The 19,694-nt window shown below is 46.5% G+C and overlaps 1 protein-coding gene and 1 long non-coding RNA gene across 4 annotated transcripts; one reads left to right on the top strand and one right to left on the bottom strand.

Annotated features, from left to right (window-relative positions):
- Positions 1-438: 438 nt before the first annotated feature.
- On the bottom strand, positions 439-3,827 carry LOC133162600 (uncharacterized). Of its 3 annotated transcripts, XR_009716246.1 has the most exons (4): positions 3,274-3,622; positions 2,485-2,598; positions 1,497-2,386; positions 439-634 (listed from the first exon to the last, which is right to left on the bottom strand). It is a non-coding gene; the product is annotated as an uncharacterized LOC133162600 (long non-coding RNA). The 3 variants fall into 3 exon arrangements; XR_009716248.1 differs by lacking the exons at positions 2,485-2,598; positions 3,274-3,622 and adding an exon at positions 3,695-3,827; XR_009716247.1 differs by lacking the exon at positions 2,485-2,598.
- Positions 3,686-12,511, top strand: snrpb (small nuclear ribonucleoprotein polypeptides B and B1). The gene is made up of 7 exons (XM_061291902.1): positions 3,686-3,847; positions 11,062-11,213; positions 11,282-11,393; positions 11,517-11,669; positions 11,734-11,863; positions 12,178-12,303; positions 12,379-12,511. Exons 1-7 carry the CDS (start codon positions 3,845-3,847, stop codon positions 12,417-12,419), a joined length of 717 nt encoding a protein of 238 aa, XP_061147886.1. The 5' UTR covers positions 3,686-3,844; the 3' UTR covers positions 12,420-12,511.
- The last annotated feature ends 7,183 nt before the right edge of the window (positions 12,512-19,694 follow it).

The following is a 19,694-nucleotide window of genomic DNA, read 5'->3' as shown; positions in this document are numbered from 1 at the left end:
AGCCGTATCTCATAACTCGGAGTTACTCCCGGGAGCCGTGTCAGAAAGCTCGGTGCACACTCACAAGTGCGTGTGCATACTCAGTAGTACGTAGTAATTTCATCTATCAGTGCCGAATTTCGAGTTTCGGCTGTGACGTCAATGTTCTCGTAATTCGCGCGCTGAGTTTTCAGATACAGTTTTACGCTAATGCCACCCACAAACCTTCCCCTGGAATCCTTCCATTAAAATGAGTGGCACGAAGAAAAGAAAAGTGCACACTGAGTGCCGAATGTTAAAAAAGAGTGGACAATTTGGCTCGACCTACGTGTGTGAGAAGACGTTCAGCCACATGAACGTCAACAAAGCCCGTCACCAATGTTCCCTTAATTTTTCATGTATCTGGGCATACACACAAGCTCCCTGAGCAAACTGAGGACTACTGTGAGCAACATCAGATATGCACGCTTTATTTTTAATTAAGTAATTTGGTTCACCTAAAAAAAGACAAAAATCTGAAAAATGGGATGTGGAGATGTTATACAGTATGTGAGAGTCCTGCTTTGGCCAGGGGAAGAGTCCTGCTTTGGCCATGGTAAGAGTCCTGCTTTGGCCATGGTAAGAGTCCTGCTTTGGCCTGGCTGAGGGTCCTGTTCTGGAAGATATGAGACATATACACCTTACAGACATAACATTTTGCTCACATTAAAACATTCACATTTTGCACAATGACTTGTGCTGTAGCTTGTGATACAGTGCAAATTCCTGTAACACTTTGTCCGTAAAATATCTAATTACACAGTTTTTCTTGGCATTTCTACTATCCATAAATGACCTAATAGTAACAACATTTAATGATTACAGGGCTCGAAGCTTATTTTTTGCCCAAGTTGCCCTCGGGCAAGTTGGAGAAAATTTTACTTGCCCGAAACAAAATTTTACTTGCCCGAATTTTTTTGGAGTGGATTTTTACTTGCCCGACACATTTTTGCAATAAAAAAGACAACACTATAAGTTTTGCCTTCATATGTTTTTATTCCATCATATTGTGCCTGCAGCCTGTTTTAATACAGTGTAGAACTTTTGATGCAATTAAACCACACTAGTCTACTGTAGTACCAAAATTCAACCGGAAACAAGCTCTGCTGGTGCGCAGGCGCAGAAGAGCCAGGGACGGGTGAGGGAGCATGCATTTAATTACGAAGCGCTTTGCCGTTATCAATGTATTGCAGACTTACACGAGAAACTAACCGCTCCCTAGAAAACAAAATGTCGGACCAGAAGCGGCAGAAGTTGCGAGAAATTATGCACAAAATCGTCTTTTTACAGCTTGAAAACATGGTATTATGGCAGGGCAAATTCGGGCAAGTGAGGAAAAATTCTACTTGCCCGTCTGCCATCGCTACTTGCCCCGGGCAATCGGGCAATCGTTAGTTTCGAGCCCTGGATTAATATCCATAAAGACAAAATCTTAATAACCGTCACCAGAATATGCACAAATCTGACTTAAATTTCACCTTATTTTTCAAGTCTGTCCTTCTCACTTCTCCAATGGTTGTACACTTTGTCCAGGTTGATGGCTTCGTCTGCTTCTTGCTTTGACTTTATCCACATGCTGGTCCAAATGTGTCACTTCAAGACGATTTCTGAATTTTGTTTTGATATGATTCATTAAACGAAATCCTCTTTTACAGTCGGCACTGGAAGCTTGAAATGTAGCACAAATCCACAACCTGTGAGATCTCCTTTAGCTCCTCACATCTAAGTAGACCTTTCTCACTTGAAAAAGATAAAATCTCACCCAATTTCACCGCTTTTTCTTCAATTTGCACATACTCCGACAGCCATTCCATCTGAAAAGAACTGCATTTCTGTTTTACTGTGGCTTGGTGAGTGGATGTATCGCTCGCTGCCTGTTCGTTTCGCCATGATGCGGGGTTTGTATTAGCATCAATTAACCTGCTAGCTAACCTGCACGGCGCATATAGGCAGGGCCCAGACGCAAGCACCGTCAATGCCATGATTGGCTTTGTACCGTAAGTGAACCGTATCGTATCATTGGCTGGACACCTGTCACTCACTGAGTGAGAAACAAAAAAAAACAATATTATTGGGCGAATTAATTAGATTAGGTCTAATACTAATATAATATTATAATTGATATAATATATTATCATAATATATAATAATCTAATATTAATTAATACGTTATGTTGATCTTTATGCGCTGGATAGATTTTCTTGTGCGCTGAGAATGTGCGGGCAGTGCGCGATTGCGCACGCGCGCAGTTTAGAGGGAACATTGGTCATTGGCACCGTCCAGTCTCGGCGTCGCATTCTGAACGAGAATTGAGGCTCCTCAGCCCAGAGATTGCCAGAAGGGGCTCCACGGTGACCTTCAGAAACTCTGAGAATAAAAATAAATAGAAATAAAATACTCACTTAAATTACTGCAGCTATGACATCTTTTTAAATGACTAATGTCTACAAAAAAAACTCTGTCACCAGCTATCTTTTCTGGTCTGGTCCGCAGGGCCTTTTTGGAAGCGATAGGCACATCCTATGGCACAACAACTCTTCACCGTGGTCAATGTTGCACCGTAACAACTCTGCCACGATCTGCCACCGATAAAATGCTAAAAAGAAATGCCCCAGTACACGTACGTATCTCTAAAGTTCAATTCAGCCTTAGCCCTATTAGCGTCCGCCGCTTTTTCCCAAACCGTCAGCCGGTCTAGGACGTCACGCGCATATCCTCTATTTAGGCGTATATGCATCCACATGTTATATAAAAACTACTGTAAATATTACAAAATAAAAAATTCTCAAAGAGAAGCATAATTCAGCATACATCCCTTTATGGCAGTGCTTCTCAAATAGTGGGGCGCGCCCCCCTTGGGGGGCGCGGTGCTATTCCTGGGGGGGCGCGTGTGACCCTGGGGAACAGGCTTTTTTTTGGGCAGTACTAGAATAAAGTGTAATTGCGGGTTTACTACAGCAGGGGGCAGTGGCGCTCTCATTGTTACTTCTGTCACGTTTGCGACAGTGCAACATTTTACGACTTACAAGACAAGTTAGGATAGTCACGGTGGGGAGGGGGGGCGCGAATAGATTTCTTCTTGCTAGGGGGGGGGCGTAACAGAAAATAATTGAGAAGCACTGCTTTATGCAATAAAGTTAGCCGTTAGCTTGGAGAAAACGAGCACGAAAAAGTGGTGTTTCAGTGAGTGTTTTTTCCTTTCCTTGGCAAATCGTAAATCTACATTCTGTCTTACATTGTTCACGTTCACTCACTGAATTGTTCACGCCAGGAGACGCAACACGTTCACCGACTGATCCGTTGATGCACGGGAAGGCAGTTCATTCATTGACTCGTTCGCGAACGGGAAAGTCAGCACTCGTTCCCTCACTGATCCGTTCTCGCAATGAACGGAAAATGCAAATCACTCACTGACGCGTTCACTCACAGAACCGTTCAGTTGATGAACGGGAAATGCTATCCAAGGAAGTTACGTCATTTTCGTCATCGTTTTGTTATACGGCGAGGTGGCTGGCACCAGCTTCAATGCGCATTTCCGACACCTACTGTGTGGGATAAATTACGTTATTGCATGAAGTCATACGAACGAAAGAAAGAACGAATCATTTCAGGAAGTGGTCCGTTCACTCACGTTCACTGAAAGGATTCTTTCTTTTGAACGAATCGTTCACTCACCTGCCAACACTAGACATTAGACGACGTCATTTCCGGTGAGGCTCTTTCATACAGACTTGGGCGGCCAGTCTCAGCGTCTCGAGTTGGAGCGTTTTGCATTTTTGGGTTAGTCGGAATCTGTGGTCAATCAGAGCCATCTAAACCGCAAACATGGTGAGTGCGTTCGCACATTCAAGTTAAGCCGACGAAGTCTTCAACGCAACGGCCATTGCCGTCATTTTGCTCACATTTTGCCACTTAATGGACCGAGGGACGCCGTATAATGGCGACTGGGCGCGGGAAGCCGGAAGGCTCGCCCGGTCCGTCAAACTTGGGCACGTGGGCTTGCGTTCTAAACACATTCACCCGTAGTCTTCACCTAGGGAAGACGATGACGATTTGCGTCTAATTCCTGACTTGTCTCGTGAATTGTGCGCGCTAACATGTCTAGCATGGCGGCTGGTCGGCAAGCGACGTCTTCGTCCTGCAAATGCGAAGTTTGCAAGAGAACGGGTCTAAATGTCTTCCGATGAAACCAACAAGGATTTGCTCATTGCTCCTAACTGCTCGGTCAAGGTGACGCTCGAAGCGCACGCAAACGTCTCCCAGAGCTCTCCCCTACTGAAGGTGCAACTATTCCCCATCCATACTGCGCAGAGATATGGGGAAACTACAAAACCTCAGAACAAATCACGCCTTTACAAAAGAAGGCCATTAGAATTATCAACAAATCCGATTACCTTGAACATACTAAACAAGCTATTCCTTAAATCACAAATTCTTAAATTCTAATATTTGGTAGATTATTGAACTACCGTATTTTCCGCCCTGTAAGGCGCACCTAAAAACCTAATTTTTTATCAAAAGTCAACAGTGCGCCTTATAGTCCGGTGCACCTTATATATGGATCAAGTGATGAATTTGTTGATCCATACTGGTTGTACACAGTGCTCTGCCAAAATGTTTTAGTAGGTTTTAGTACGACTAGTAAATTACAAGGTCGCATCGCTTCCCAACATTACGGTAACTGTAGTCAGGGGGCGTCACTGAATAGCTGTTGTACCCGCGAGGCTATTTCATTTCAAAATAGGCTGCTCCGTTAATGTTTACGTAACTTTACTCGAAACATTAACAGAGCAGCCTATTTTGACATGAAATAGCCTTGTGCGTGTAGCAGCTATTATTATAGCATTAGCCAACCGCAAACTCCCATTGGACATAGCCGCCCCCTTTTCTTGTCTTCCGGGTTAGAGCAACGCTGGCGTCTGGACTGTTGACTGCCGCTTCTACCCCGAACCATGTCCGCTATTTGTTTGTCCCCTGTCTGTTTTGTGGTGCCCGTTTTTTCTTTTATTTTTCTCGCCTTTTCTCCTGCCCACCGCGTAACTCTGGAGCTCTGCTCGCACCTCTCCGTTCCCGCTCCCTCTGACTACGAGCTACGCTAGCCAGCTAGCCAACCCACCACCGGACCCTCCTACCTCCCGGCTCTGAGCCTTGTAGCAGCTTGCTCTAGGCTTGGCAAACGGCTCCAACCCAACCTGCTGGCCACTTGGCTGGCATCCTCGGGGGAAGCACCCGCTCGCTGCGAGCTCGCCGGTCGTGGCTCGGCTGTGTGCCGCCATGACACACTGGGGCGTGCCGTTTGCACGGGTACAGTTGGGATTGACCAACACCACCACCCACTCCACCAACATCACGACTCAGTCCACTGCTGCTTCCATGCATTTCACTGCCTACCAACTTCTAGTTAACCAGCTACTAGCCATTTCTACCATTTTATCTGGATTATTCCCTGCTGCTGTCACGTCTCATCTCCTGCATGAACTATCACTTCTGCTACTCCGGGCTTCCATTCCACTAACTTCTCGTCCATTTGTCTACACTGCTGATCATCATTTCAATAATAATCACCGTCTCCCTGCTGCTGCTGCCTCAGCTGCCAGCAAGGCTGGGATCCTCCGCCGTCGCCGCTACATCCACCGTAGCTCCGGACTATCTTTTAAACGACATTTCCCTGATGGCTCACCCATCCCCTCTTTCTGGACTAACTCTTGCTCCCCCCTCCCCTCCCCCCGTCACCCCCACCTTCCGTACTGTCAACTTCAACAATCTCCGCTTCCCCACCCCTGCTCCTTCATCCATCTCCCTTGCACTGCTGAACTGTAACTCCCTCTCCAACAAATCACTAGTCATTTTCGAACAAATATTGGACAATAATTTGGATCTGCTCCTTCTCTGTGAAACATGGCAACAGCCCCTGGACTATTTTTCTCTCAACCAAGCCACTCCGTCTAACTACAGCTACATCGCCAAACCCCGCCTCTCTGGGCGAGGAGGTGGTATTGCTGTCCTCCATAAGCGGTCCCTATCCATCACTGAATTGGACCTCAACCTCCCATCTATTTCATCCTTTGAATCTCACTTTTTCCCTCCCCAACTCTACTACTGCTGTTCTTATCTACCGCCCCCCCCAAGTCACATCCGTCTTTTCTTTCGGAACTCTCTAAACTTCTCATTATCGTATCCTCAGTCTCCTATCGCCTCCTACTAATCGGTGACTTCAACATCCACATTGACCAGCCAACTGCTCCACTGACGTCTGACTTCATCTCCCTTCTGGACTGCTTTCATCTCACCCAGCACATCAACTTCCCCACCCAAACCAAAATCCACACCCTGGATATAGTATGCTCCTTTCCACTCACATCCAACCCCCGTCCTCTCACATTTCCACTGTCAGATCATCTCTGCATCCTCTTCTCCGCCCCTCTACCCTCGCCTCATAAATCCAGAAAACGCACCATCTCCTACCGCAACATCAAGACTGTAAACCCAATCATGCTTTGCCAGCTCTTATCCTCTGCTCTTCCCTCCGACCCCACTTCTTCCTCCCCTGATGACCTTGCCACCTCGCTGAACAACATCCTTTCTGACTCCCTTGATTCCCTAGCCCCCTGGAAAACTTCCTCTGTTACATTCACTAACTCTGCCCCTTGGTACACACCGGAACTCCGCACCATGAAACAAATTGGCCGTCAACTCGAACGCCTTTACAAAAGAACCCGCCTCACCGTCCATGCCGAAACCTTTAAACAACACATCTCCTCCTATAGTGATGCTCTTCTTGCTGCCAAATCTGCTTACTTCTCATCTCTCATTAATAACTCCAACCGAAACCCCCGCATACTGTTCTCCGTCAACAAATTGCTCCGGTCACCAAGCCAACCTCCTGACCCGCCCTCTGTAACGCCTTCCTTGTCAACTTTAACAACAAAATCGCCCAAATCAACAGTTCTCTGACCGACACCATCAATAACTCCTCCCGCCCTTCCCCTCTCTCACTGCCTTCTCCCTTGTCGACTCCTCCACTATCCTAGACATCATTACCTCATCCAAGACAACCACCTGCTCTCTCGACCCTCTTCCAACGACCTTAACTAAGGCCTGCCTCCCTGTCCTCCTCCCCCACCTCACCACCCTTTTTAATCAGTCTTTATCCCTTGGCCACTTTCCCACTGTCTATAAACTTGCAGCCATCACCCCATTGTCTCCGCCCAACTCCACACCCATCTCCAGTCCAACAACCTCTACGAACCCTTCCAGTCCAGATTCCACCCACTTCACAGCACTGAAACAGCTCTAGTTAAAGTCACCAACGATCTCCTCATTTCTGCAGACTCTGGTGCCCTCAACATCCTCCTACTACTTGACCTTAGCGCAGCCTTTGACACTGTGAACCATTCCATCCTCCTCCAAAGGCTGCGCCAACTAGGTGTTGAGGGCACTGCACTCGACTGGCTCACCTCCTACCTCACCAACAGAAACCAGTTCATCTCTCTCTCCGGTCACACATCCATCCCCTCCCCAGTTACACAAGTGGTCCCCCAAGGCTCAGTTCTTGGCCCCCTCCTATTCATCTGTTACCTCTTTCCCCTTGGTACTGTCAGCTGCAGACTCAATCTGGACTTCCACTGCTACGCTGATGACACCCAGATCTATATACGTACGACACCAACCCGTAACCCTTCCCTCACCCATTTTGAAACCTGCATCTCTACAATAAAGGCATGGCTGACCCACAACTTTCTCAAATTCAACAGTGACAAAACAGAGCTCCTCCTCATAGGCACTAAATCCTCCCCTAACAAAACTGCACTCACCATTGACTCCTCAAACATCACTCCCTCCCCTCTGGCACGCAATCTTGGCGTTATTTTTGACCCCACACTGTATTTTCAACCTCATGTTAGCTCAGTTGTCAAGACCTCCTACTTCCACCTCCGACGCATCGCTAAAATCCGGCACTGCCTTTCTCTCCCTGCCGCTGAATCTCTCATCCACGCCTTCATCTCATCCCGGCTTGACTACTGCAACTCCCTTCTCACTGGAATCATTGCTCACTCACTCCATAGACTTTAACTACCGTTTTTTTCCGTGTATAGTGCGCCCCCATGTATAATACGCACCCTAAAAATGGCATGCTGATGCTGGAAAAAAGCCTGTACCCATGTATAATGCGCACCCAATTTTTATTTTTAATTTTTTTTATTTTTTTTAGTCCCAATGATCGTCACACGCAGGGAGGCAATGGGTCCCATTTTTATAGTCTTTGGTATGGTCTTAACTAGGCTGGATGTAATTTTTTTTGTTGGCGTTGATTTCTCCGACTGCCTGTAAACGCACCACCGCGGTCCGTGCGCGCACGGGACAGCAAACGAGCAGGTGATCGAGCAAGCGTCTGATAAGAGAGCATTGCGGTCGCATGGAGCGTGTTTGAAGTGAACAGCAGAGAAGAAAGGAACAAGGCAAAGTGTTGTGAAATAAAATATTACCTGTAATACGGATTTAGGTAGAGAACTGAACTCTCGCTCTTTACTATACGTATAGCTGACGTGTCTTGCGCATCCGTTCTGCGCATCTGTAATGGCGGCCTCCGTATGATATCCCGTTTGCGCGTGTGCGTGTGTGCGAGAGAGAGAACGCTCAACCGTAGCGCGCCGCCGACCGCCCAACTGCACCGCGCTGGTCGATTATTGTGACAGAGCCGTCGCTGAAATTTAGAAGATATTTTTAAAGTCCTGATGTACTTTCTAAAATTTAAGTGGACCTCAGAGCACACTGCGCAGGGAGCTTAATTTGGTGCGGTCGCGCAACCGCAGCGCGCCGGGCGCTCACTGTCGCATTGCTTAAAGAGCGCCTTTGTGTTTTAGGATGAACACCAGAGACCAAAGGAACAAGGCAAAGTGTTGTGAAATAAAATATTACCTGTAATACGCATTTTGTTATTTGCTGATTGAAACTGCTAATTAAACTGTGAATTGAAACTAATAGGAAGAAAACAACTCTCGCTCTTTATATAGCTGACGTGTCTTGCGCATCCGTTCTGTGCATTTTATTTCACAACACTTTGCCTTGTTCCTTTCTTCTCTGCTGTTCACTTCAAACACGCTCCATGCGACCGCAATGCTCTCGTATCAGACGGTTGCTCGATCACCTGCTCGTTTGCTGTCCCGTGCGCGCGCGGTGGTGCGTTTGCGGGCAGTCGGAGAAATCAATGCCAACAAAGAAAATTACATCCAGCCTAGTTAAGACCATACCAAAGACTATAAAAATGGGACCCATTGCCTCCCTGCGTGTGTGACGATCATTGGGACTAAAAAAAATAAAAAATAAAAAAAATTTTGTACCCATGTATAATGCGCACCCCAGATTTTAGGACAATAAATTAGTTAAATTTTGCGCACTATACACGGAAAAAAACGGTAGTCCAAAACTCTGCTGCCCGCCAATCACACCCGGTGTCCCGTGAACACATCACTCCTGTTCTCCACTCTCTTCACTGGCTCCCCATGAAGGAGTGTATCATCTTCAAGATACTCCTCCTGACCTTCAAAGGCCTTCACCACCTAGCTCCCACTTACCTATCCGACCTCCTTGTCCCCTACTGGCCCAACCGTCCCCTCCGATCCTCCAATACTTCACGTCTGACAGTCCCAAAATCCAAACTCAAATCCTTCGGTGACAGAGCCTTCTCCTGCACCTCACCCCGACTCTGGAACTCTCTCCCCCAGTCTGTCTGTGACTCACCCACACTCCCCATATTTAAGTCTCGTTTAAAAACTTACCTCTTCTCCCAAGCTCATGATCTCCCCTACCCATAACTGGTTCCCTCTTCTTAAATTTATCCGATTGTTTCCTCCCCGTCCCCCTCCCCTCATGAGTGTCTTTGCCTTGTTCCCTGTAAGCGTCTCTGGGTTTTTTAAACGCGCTATACAAATTTAATGAACTATTATTATGAGCCTCAGCAAAGTGTAAACAATCGCGTTTCTCAAACGATCTCCTATAAAATGATCGGAACTGACTAAAGTTTGATCTAACACATTGGTACTGCTTACCTACGTTTTCCTTCCATATCAATCCATAACGCCCCCTAGCCACAGTTGCCGTAATGTTGGGAAGCGATGCGAACTTGTAATTTACTAGTCGTACTAAAACGCCCCGAAACATTTTGGCAGAGCACTGTGTACAACCAGTATGGATCAACAAATTCAGCAATTGATCTATATATAAGGCGCTCTGCATTATAAGGCGCACTGTGTTTTTTTGAGTAAAATGTAAGTGTTTAAGTGCGCCTAATAGTGCGTAAAATACAGTAAGCCTTACTTCTCACTCCTTTTCAAATAAGTCAACTCTGCCCATTTTGTGCAGTAGATCGTTTTCTGTTTATACGTAGTACTTATACAAAGTCATAATTCAAATGACTTTCACCTAATTTTTCCATATTTTATTTGTCTTCATTTGATTGATGTATATTTTATGTTTGAAACAAATAAAATTCATTGATTCATTTTCTGAACCGCTCATCCTCACTGTCACAAGTTTCAGTATCTGTTTTGATAGTCATTTCAAGCTACAAAGTGCTCTCAGAATTAAATCATCAGAGTTTCAGCCTCATTTGAATCTCCAGTTTGTCATCATGCATAAAAGCAGCGTTGGTTTTATTTGTCATGATAAACTTTCTGATAATTTTCTGACAGACTGAACCAAGAAGTCCGTCGTCATCATCATCGAATGTACGTTTTCTGTGCTGGCAATTTCAAATAAGGTCCTATTGTTGGTGAAAAGGGATGTAAATATATCATCCAATTAATTGAATTTTATGTGCCAAGTAATAAAAGCATCCATAGATTGAGGTGCAATGATCAATTGATCGATAGCTGGACTTTTTTTATTGGACTTAATTTTATTTATTTTGACGCACATCGAATTTTGATTTTATTTTCTTCTCTGGTTGAAAGAATTTTGTTTCTGGCTGCTGACTAAATGGGAAACTCAAAAGTTTAATATGTGCGTGCGAGTGATGCGGTTGTTTTTTTTGTTTTGTTCAGACGGTGGGCAAGAGCAGCAAGATGCTGCAGCACATCGACTTCCGCATGAGGTGCATCCTGCAGGACGGCCGCATCTTCATCGGCACCTTCAAGGCCTTCGACAAGCACATGAACCTCATCCTATGCGACTGTGACGAATTCCGCAAGATCAAGTAAGCGTCGCCCCCCGCCTCTGAACGTGCGTGATGAGCTACGCACAAACATGCGTGTGCCTGAGCAGGCCCAAGAACTCCAAGCAGCCCGAGAGGGAGGAGAAGCGTGTCCTGGGCTTGGTCCTGCTGAGAGGGGAGAACCTGGTCTCCATGACTGTGGAGGGCCCGCCGCCCAAAGACGTAAGGAAGTGCTGCCCGCCTGCCCACCGCACTTGACCCAGACGCAACACGTTCGCACTTCATTCTCAGCATTTGCACCTTCGACTTTGTTTCCATTGACTGTCCTTTGCCTTTACCCCGCAGACAGGCATCGCCCGCGTCCCTCTGGCAGGCGTGGCCGGCGGCCCCGGTGTGGGACGGGCGGCGGGCCGCGGTGTCCCGGCTGGTGCACCGATGCCCCAGGCCCCCGCCGGGCTGGCGGGACCAGTCAGAGGAGTTGGTGGTCCTTCGCAGCAGGTAAGGCACCTGCGACGGCGTCCGCTGGAACTCGCTCGCTGATCGAGTTGGGGGTTTCTCGCAGGTCATGACGCCACAGGGCCGAGGGACAGTTGCCGCCGCTGCCGTAGGCGCTAGCATTGCGGGGGCGCCCACGCAGTATCCGCCCGGACGAGGTGCCCCGCCTCCGATGGGGCGCGGGGCCCCGCCTCCTGGTAAGTGTGGCTTTCATTTGGTGTCTTTACTTGGTTTTGAAGAGGGACGCCCGTACCCTCACCAGAGAATTTTAATATTTTTCTTATGAAATCATAAAACGATGAAGGCTGCTCAGTAAAGTCGGTGATGTGCAGTCAACAAAAGACAGCTCGACAGTAATTGGGTTTTCTGGATTTTGTTTTTAAGCAGATTTAGTGTAAATGGACAACATGAACATTCAGAACAGGGTGCATGGTGTTATGAGCATTTGAGTTGGTGTCCCCATATGGGACCCTGATAGGGTAGTTAAGATGTGCTTGGTTCTTGTGCGCAGGTATGATGGGTCCTCCCCCTGGCATGCGGCCCCCGATGGGTCCTCCCATGGGCATGCCCCCAGGCAGAGGGGCTCCCATGGGCATGCCTCCCCCGGGCATGAGGCCGCCTCCCCCCGGCATGAGAGGTACGCGCCTCTGCGGCGGTGGCAGAATCACAAAGCGGAATCCTTAATTTGCCCTCTGTTTTGTTTTTGTGGCAGGACCACCCCCTCCCGGCCTGAGACCGCCCCCACGTCCTTAAAAGATGCATGCTGTACAATGTTCCTGTTTTCTTGCTGGTTTTGACTTAAGTTTTTTTTTAACAATTTTTAATAAAGGTGAAAGTTCTCTCCATGATTGTTGCCACTTGAATTGAAACAGCCAAGAAATCTTATGGAATGAAGTGATCACACTGCAATTTAAAGTCCAGTGTCATGAAACAAATATAACGTCATCGGCATAAAATGCTAACCTTAAATACAATCAAATGTGTGGAATTACCAAAAGTTTTTACTGGCTGAATCAAATTGCAAATGAAAAATCTGGTACGATAAAATAATTGAATGTATAAAACCAAACTTGAATGTACGGAAGAGGATTAGGGCCAGTGAAGAAAAAAAATGAGGGGTGAAAGGATTCTGACTTTATTCTCAAAATTCTGGATTAAAGTCAAAATTCCCAATTTCTGACTCTAAACTCAGAATTCTGACTTTTTTCTCAGACTTTATGGCATGGGGTGGCGGCGGGAAAGTCAGTGTGGTGTGGTTTTGACCAGAGAGGACATTATGTCAACGAGTGAGATTAAACAGTTGCAACATGTTTGTCGAGTGTGGATTTGATTTACAATAAGTATTATATCAGTGCTTCATTCTTTCAAATTAAGTGATTCTGTGTGACCGATTTTTTTCTATCATCGTGCAGATTGACAGTGATGTCATCGCACTGATGGACGATGCCACTCTTGCTAACTACAACCCTCGCTGTGGAGACCGCATTGCACTCTTTAATTTTTGCAAGACGAAACAGCCAACATCCAAAACAAAAAAAAGGACTTTTAGAAAAATGTCAGGTCTAAATACCATCAGACGTTTAACCACACGCTGGAAGGAAGAGGAGAAAAGAACCAGAACAGGTTTACTCGCGAGGAGAACGATAGAGAGAGGAAACTCAGTTACAATCTCCATCAATTCTGAGTTCTCCCTCCACGTGCTCCTCTATTTAATGTTTTGGTTGCCCTGGTTACAGAGGCGTTGCTACACTAAAGGGAGGGAAGATTGTGTCTGTAGCAACGTTGATTAGCTAAGGAATGTAGTGTGGTGTGAATTAGCACTTGATTGTCGGCCCGTGACCCCCGCAGAGTTTGTCCATCTGTTCTTCTCCAGTTGTTGGCCGAGTCGTCCGCGAGCGAGATCAGATAACTTCAATTGCCGCTTTCCTGTGGAACAATGCAACTAAACCTTGGCTAGACTTTATCTACTTAGTAAATTAACACGCAATAAGAATGAGTGACTTGTCCTAAACACTTGAACAAACATTGAGTAAATATGGGATAACTTGTAACCATCTATGAACCAAACCTACAGTTAACTAAAAGGAATGAAGTTTCTTTCAACCAAATAAGAACATTTCGCCTATGCAAATAAGCTCTGCTCATTGTTAGTGAAGGCCTCTTACAGGGATCAAAAGACATCCCTGTCACTAAAGAGGAAGAACGTAGATAAAAGGAAAGCCATAAACTCGTAAAGACAAGGCCTACAGGTCTGGCAGGCCAAGGCTTCACTTAAATTATTCCAACAAAAAACTACGTAAAAAAATGAAACTCAGGAATGACAGTGACAAAGAGGACACCACCTCAACGACACAACCACAAGAGACAAAGAAGCAGAAAACAAGAAATATAGCGATCGGATGGACACACAGTGATGGAAAGATGACCAAACAGGTGAGGGAGAAGCAGGGAGCGGGTACCAGAAAACTTCAAATGTCCACAAAAGCTGGGTTGAAAGACATTCTCAAGGAAGGAAAAAAACGTTTTATTTGGAATTTCTCCCAAAGGATCACAATTGGACTTTGAGTTTGAGGTTTGGGATTTCAAACAAAACTGCCTCACTGATGACCAACGTTCCCTCTAATTTTTCATGTATCTGGGCATACACACAAGCTCCCTGAGCAAACTGAGGACTACTGTGAGCAATATAAGATATGCACGCTTTATTTTTAAATAAGTAATTTGGTCCACTTAGAAAAAGACAAAAATCTGAAAAATGGGATGTGTAGATGTTATCACAGAGTCCTGCTTTGGCCAGGGGAAGAGTCCTGCTTTGGCCTGGCTGAGGGTCCTGTTCTGGAAGATATAAGACATATACACCTTTCAGACATAACATTTTGCTCACATTAAAACATTCACATTTTCCACAATGACTTGTGCTGTAGCTTGTGATACAGTGCAAATTCTGCAACACTTTGTAAAATATCTAATTACCGTAATTTTCGGACTATAAGTTGCGTGGTTTTTTCATAGTTTATGGCTGGTGCGACTTATACTCCGGTGCGACTTATCATCCGAAAATTACGGTACAGTTTTTCTTGGCATTCATACCCATAAATGATCTAATAGTAACAACATTTAATGATTAATATCCATAAAGACAAAATCCTAATAACCGTCACTAGAATATGCACAAATCTGACTTAAAGTTTACCTTATTTTTCACGTCTGTCCTTCTCACTTCTCTAATGGTTGTACACTTTGTCCAGGTTGATGGTGTAGTGTATTTCTATTCTGGTATCATGCAATGAATATCTCACTAGTAAGCCTAAGTGTGACCGGGTCATGTTTGCGTGGGATTGTTTGGGGCTGTGTCCAGGAAGGTAGACTCATTGGCGCCAGACACATCTGGCTTCCATTATCAACTGCTAAGATACACACGATGTAGAGATAGGGAGACAGGCTGCGTCATAGGTCCGCCAACAGCCCCATGTGCGCGCTCCCGCGTGGAGGGAAGCGCAAGAGTATAAGGTTTAGGGCGAGAGGAGACAAAGGGACTCGACATCTTGGCTAGGGCGCGAGACACTTCTCTCTGACATCGGTTGAATAAAATGTGTGTAACTGAAGTTTTCCTTCCCCAAGCCAGCCACTTTTTCACCATTTTGTTTGGAAGACCAGCTGACCATCGAAGAGAATTCACCACAATTTTTGGCGTCACGAACAGTTCTCTTGTCCTTCGGGGAGCCCTCGCCCGCCTGGGTGCGAGTATCGAGCGTCCGGCCGGCAGGCTGAGTTTGAGGTGAGAAGCTTCACTCACAATATCGGAATGTGCTCGTGCCTGGTGTGAGGGGGGATGGAGTTGCGTCTAAGCGGGACAGTTAACTGGCCTGGTGTGCCAGTGGCTGGCAAAAAGGGGGGGGGGGGGATTTGTCTCCCCTAGCTGAACGTCGACGAGATGTGGATTTTGAAAGGGGGGAGTCGACCCAAAAGAAAAATGAAAATGTTCACTAAAAATAGAAAGAAAAAAGGCAAATAAAAATGGAAAAATGACAAAACTTAATGGGGAATGTGCACAACAGCGTGAGTGACATGTCTGATGTGAATGATGAATGAGAAAGAAAAATGCCCGGAGAGAGAGGGCACGTGTAACAAGACAGGATGTCTGGGACATCCATCGCTGATCGGCTGTCACGAGAGAAGAAGAATAGAAAGTCCCATAAAACGTGGACTTTATTTTGGCGACAGATCCGATGGAGGATGGAAATTTTAGCTGTGTGACTAAGGCGAAAACACAGGTACGATTGAACACTGTTTGCGACAAGAGACGTGCGCCACCAAGCCACCGGAGGCACAATTCCCGGGGTCGTGCTGGGACGTTGAGATCACACCCAATGTGGTCGTTGAGATGTTCGGTGGGGGCATTTGTCTCTATAAAGGTCGCACGAAAAAGAGAGGCTTGCTGCAGACCGCGATTGGCAGAGCGGAGGAGTGCGCAGCCTTGGCATCCGTAGCTGTGGGAACGAATGTGGGAAAATTACCGGCTGGGTCTGGGACCAGGGTGCCGAAGAGAATGATGCGCGCAGACCACGTTATTTGAGCACTGATCAGATTAGGATTTTGTGCGGGTTGCTAGGTTCCCCCGGCTGACTGCTGGCGCGTTAGCCTCTTAGAGAGATACTCTTCGGGCAACTTACCGGGGCGAACTGGTGCGCTGCGGTCGTACCCAAGTCGTCACGGTTCGATTCTGATTGGCGAAGCGTACTGTAATAGCACACACTCCTGTCAAAGTCTGATAAAATTTACGGCTTGCAGCAGACCGCAATTGGCAGAGCGGAGGAGTGCGCAGCCGATGGAAATTGGAAAACGTGGAAAAAGAGGCCTCAGGGGGTTTAATTTTGGTATACCATGTAAGCAGAGTAATTGGTGTGCAGACTGAAGTTTAAAATCTGCAGTACAAGGGGAAATGCAAAGCGCTTTTAGGGGAAATGAAGACAAGAAGTGCAAAGGGCATGTTTGTAAGTGCACCTGCGCACGGTAAGAAGCCACAGAATGACCAAACCGCATGGAAGCTGTTAGTGAGAAGCTACATGAGAGATGCATTCGAATCCGTTTGTCTGTGTTCTATGTTCGTGCGTAATGTCTGTAAAGTTTCTGTCAGTTGTTGTCGTTCGTCTGAGCTGTGCGCGCGCTTGCTGTATGGGGTGCGCGTGCGTGCTTATGCGTGTGGGTGTATGAGATCTGCGTGTGCGCTTTGTGTACTGAGCGGGCGTGCGTGCGCGCGGATTGGTGTGTCCAGGTGCGGTTGTGTGCGCGCTCGGTGTGTGTGCGTTTATGTGCACACGCATGGGGGAAGGAAGACGGCATGAATCAGAGAATGTCCAAGAAAGGAGGGGGCCCTGTGTGCTCCGAGGCACGAAATGGCGCTATACCGGCAGGTGTGGAGGCCGGCGAGACGCGCGGGCCTGGCCAGACCGCGGCGTCAACATTGATACGCTAACCCCCCCTCCCTTGTCCGGGGGCGCTGTGCCGAGGAGCCCTCAAAGGCGGGGCTGGGTCCCCCCGGTAGAGGTCAATGTCGATGAGAACTGAGACAAGACGGGGGGGAGATCAAATGTTGATGAGCAAAGGGTGCATGATTAACAGCGAACGTGCATGATCGAAACTGAAACATCACTGGCACTAATGTTTAACAGTTTGCAAATAGGCAAGAGAGAGACATGCTTGCAATTCTCATTAAAATACTAATGTATGTGTGTCTTAAGAAAAGAGTTGGGCCGTGGCAGCAGTGATTAATGGCAGGACGCCACACATTCGGCCCAAGACCGATAGGTGGGGGGAGAAAGTGAAGGACGGGGGGTTTGCTCGTAAATTAAGAGGGAGCCTGTTGAGGGCGGCCAGCGCCCCTAGTCCATCTGACAACTAATGAGAAAGTGAGTGATTACGTTAACTTGAACAAGATTTCTATTTCTCCCGTTTGCATAACAAATACAAGACGGTGGACGCGCACGTTTCCTCCCAGAGGACAAAGAGACACGGACAGAACTCCCAGGTCGTCTGAGGAAAAGCTTCGTGGAGCACTGCCCCCAAATTCTTCACTAATTTACGGCAGGACGCCACAAATGCGGCCAGAGACAGATAGAAAGAGGGAGTGGGAGAAGAAAGGGGGGCTAACTCGTAAATAATGAGGAGATATTGGGAGTAATTTGTTGGTCCTTTCTTTAAGACCCTTTAAATCATTTCCTGGAGTAGATAGGTTAGCAACACGAGAGATTTAGAGGTTCAACAGAAAGAGAGTTAAAAGAAAATAACATTTTTGAGTTGGACAATTGCAGGCTAACAGGAGCATGAGAAAGGAGAGCTGAGAAGCGGGATCCACTTTGATTGGGGAGATTGGAAATTTACAGCACCATACTCTAAGTCACATTTTTGAGCAAGCATGACAGGTACTAAAGTTTGAGAGATCAAGACGTAGATCAGGGCTAGATGTGGAACGCAGATCTCGATGAGTTAATTTTGAATAATGATACTGAAGACACAATGTACTGTCCCATTAAATTGATTGATGGCAGCAGCTACATTTGGAGATAGTCTTACAAGTTTGATGTCCCAGTCTGTCACTCTCAGTGCCAGGATCCCTGAAAACTCAATCCCGAGACTCCGCCTGCAGCCGTGGACGACTACAAAACTGAATTCTTTGGCAAGGACAAAGAAAGACTGTTGTTGTGCTTGGAGGGGTCAAGTACACTCCGGAGGAAAGACAGTGAGTAGCGGAGGAACTCACAATGATGAAAATGGACTCATTTGAACAATGGACTCATTCGAGAGTGATGGATGGGTTGGCTCTGAAGCAACAACAAAAGAACACCATCTTGAGAGGGTGAGGTGCGGCGAAAGATATGGACTTGAAGTGTCCGACGGCCAAATCGCACTCCTTGCTTTGGCGTTGCTAAACTTGGTAGGGCTTGGGTTAAAGTGGACAGGAGCTTCATTGTGCACTGGGTTTGACAGAACTGAGGAGATTTGATAAAAAATTGAATAATGCGTAGAGCTGCAGAGAGAAGCATCATGGTCAGAGATTGAACAGATTTGAATAAAACAAATAGGCCAAAACGGTGAGAAACAAGACCAAGAAAAGTTTTTGGCTCGTCAGGCATAAGAAGTAGAAATCGAGTTAGATAAATTTTAGAATGGGACATCTGGACTAAAGTGGATTCAGTCAAGAGGAAGCTAGGACGCTCGATGTACCTACTCAATACGATAGAGGTTTGTTGCGCCATAGTGGAGGTTGGGTAGTCAGAAAGTTGGATCCGTTAAATTTTTGACTTTCACACAATCATGGATAGGAGTTGCACAAGGCCACAAGTAACAAGATAATGGCTGAGATAGGGCTCAATTTCAACTGCACGACATGGCAAAGTAGAAGCAAGAGAGCGGAGTAAGGGATTATATGCTAAACAGTCCGCTGTAGGGTTACCAATAGGAGATTCTGTCACAAGAACTACTAAGAGGTAGAGGCAAAGATAACAGGAGGACATAGATATTCGAAGGTTTGATAAGGGCAAACTCCATTGTCAAAGATCGGATTAGAGCAAGTAGGAATTTTGGCATTTTAACAGGGATTGACAGCAAGGGAGATTGAGGATAGAAGATCTGGACAGCAATGACGTAAATTACATTACAAACTACTCATTCGAGGGAGAAGGCTTGGCGCTCCCTGTGTGGAGCTGCAGCTTTGCAGAAGGAGGGCAGACCGCGTGAGTGAGTGGATGAAAGGAGTGGAAATAGGCGACGACTTAAGGAAGTAGGGAGAGGTGCTGGATGGTGTGACAGGCAGGATTTGTAGGAAATAAAAAAGGGGGGGAGTGAGACTCGCCAAGAGGGGCAATAAAGAGAAGCAGACTGAGAAACAGTTCTGAGCAAGACAACGGAAAAAAGGGGGAGAGCCAAATGATGACGTAAAAAGCCAGAGAGAATAGTCTGACCCATCTTTATTGAATTTAATTAGGATAAGTAATAGAGATCGAGTTTGTAGGAACAATATGAGGGTAT

The sequence above is a fragment of the Syngnathus typhle genome, linkage group LG11 (genome assembly GCF_033458585.1).
Source record: "Syngnathus typhle isolate RoL2023-S1 ecotype Sweden linkage group LG11, RoL_Styp_1.0, whole genome shotgun sequence".
NCBI lineage: Eukaryota > Metazoa > Chordata > Actinopteri > Syngnathiformes > Syngnathidae > Syngnathus > Syngnathus typhle.
Note: the sequence above shows the minus strand (reverse complement) of the source record. Positions and strands in the feature narration are given on the sequence as shown.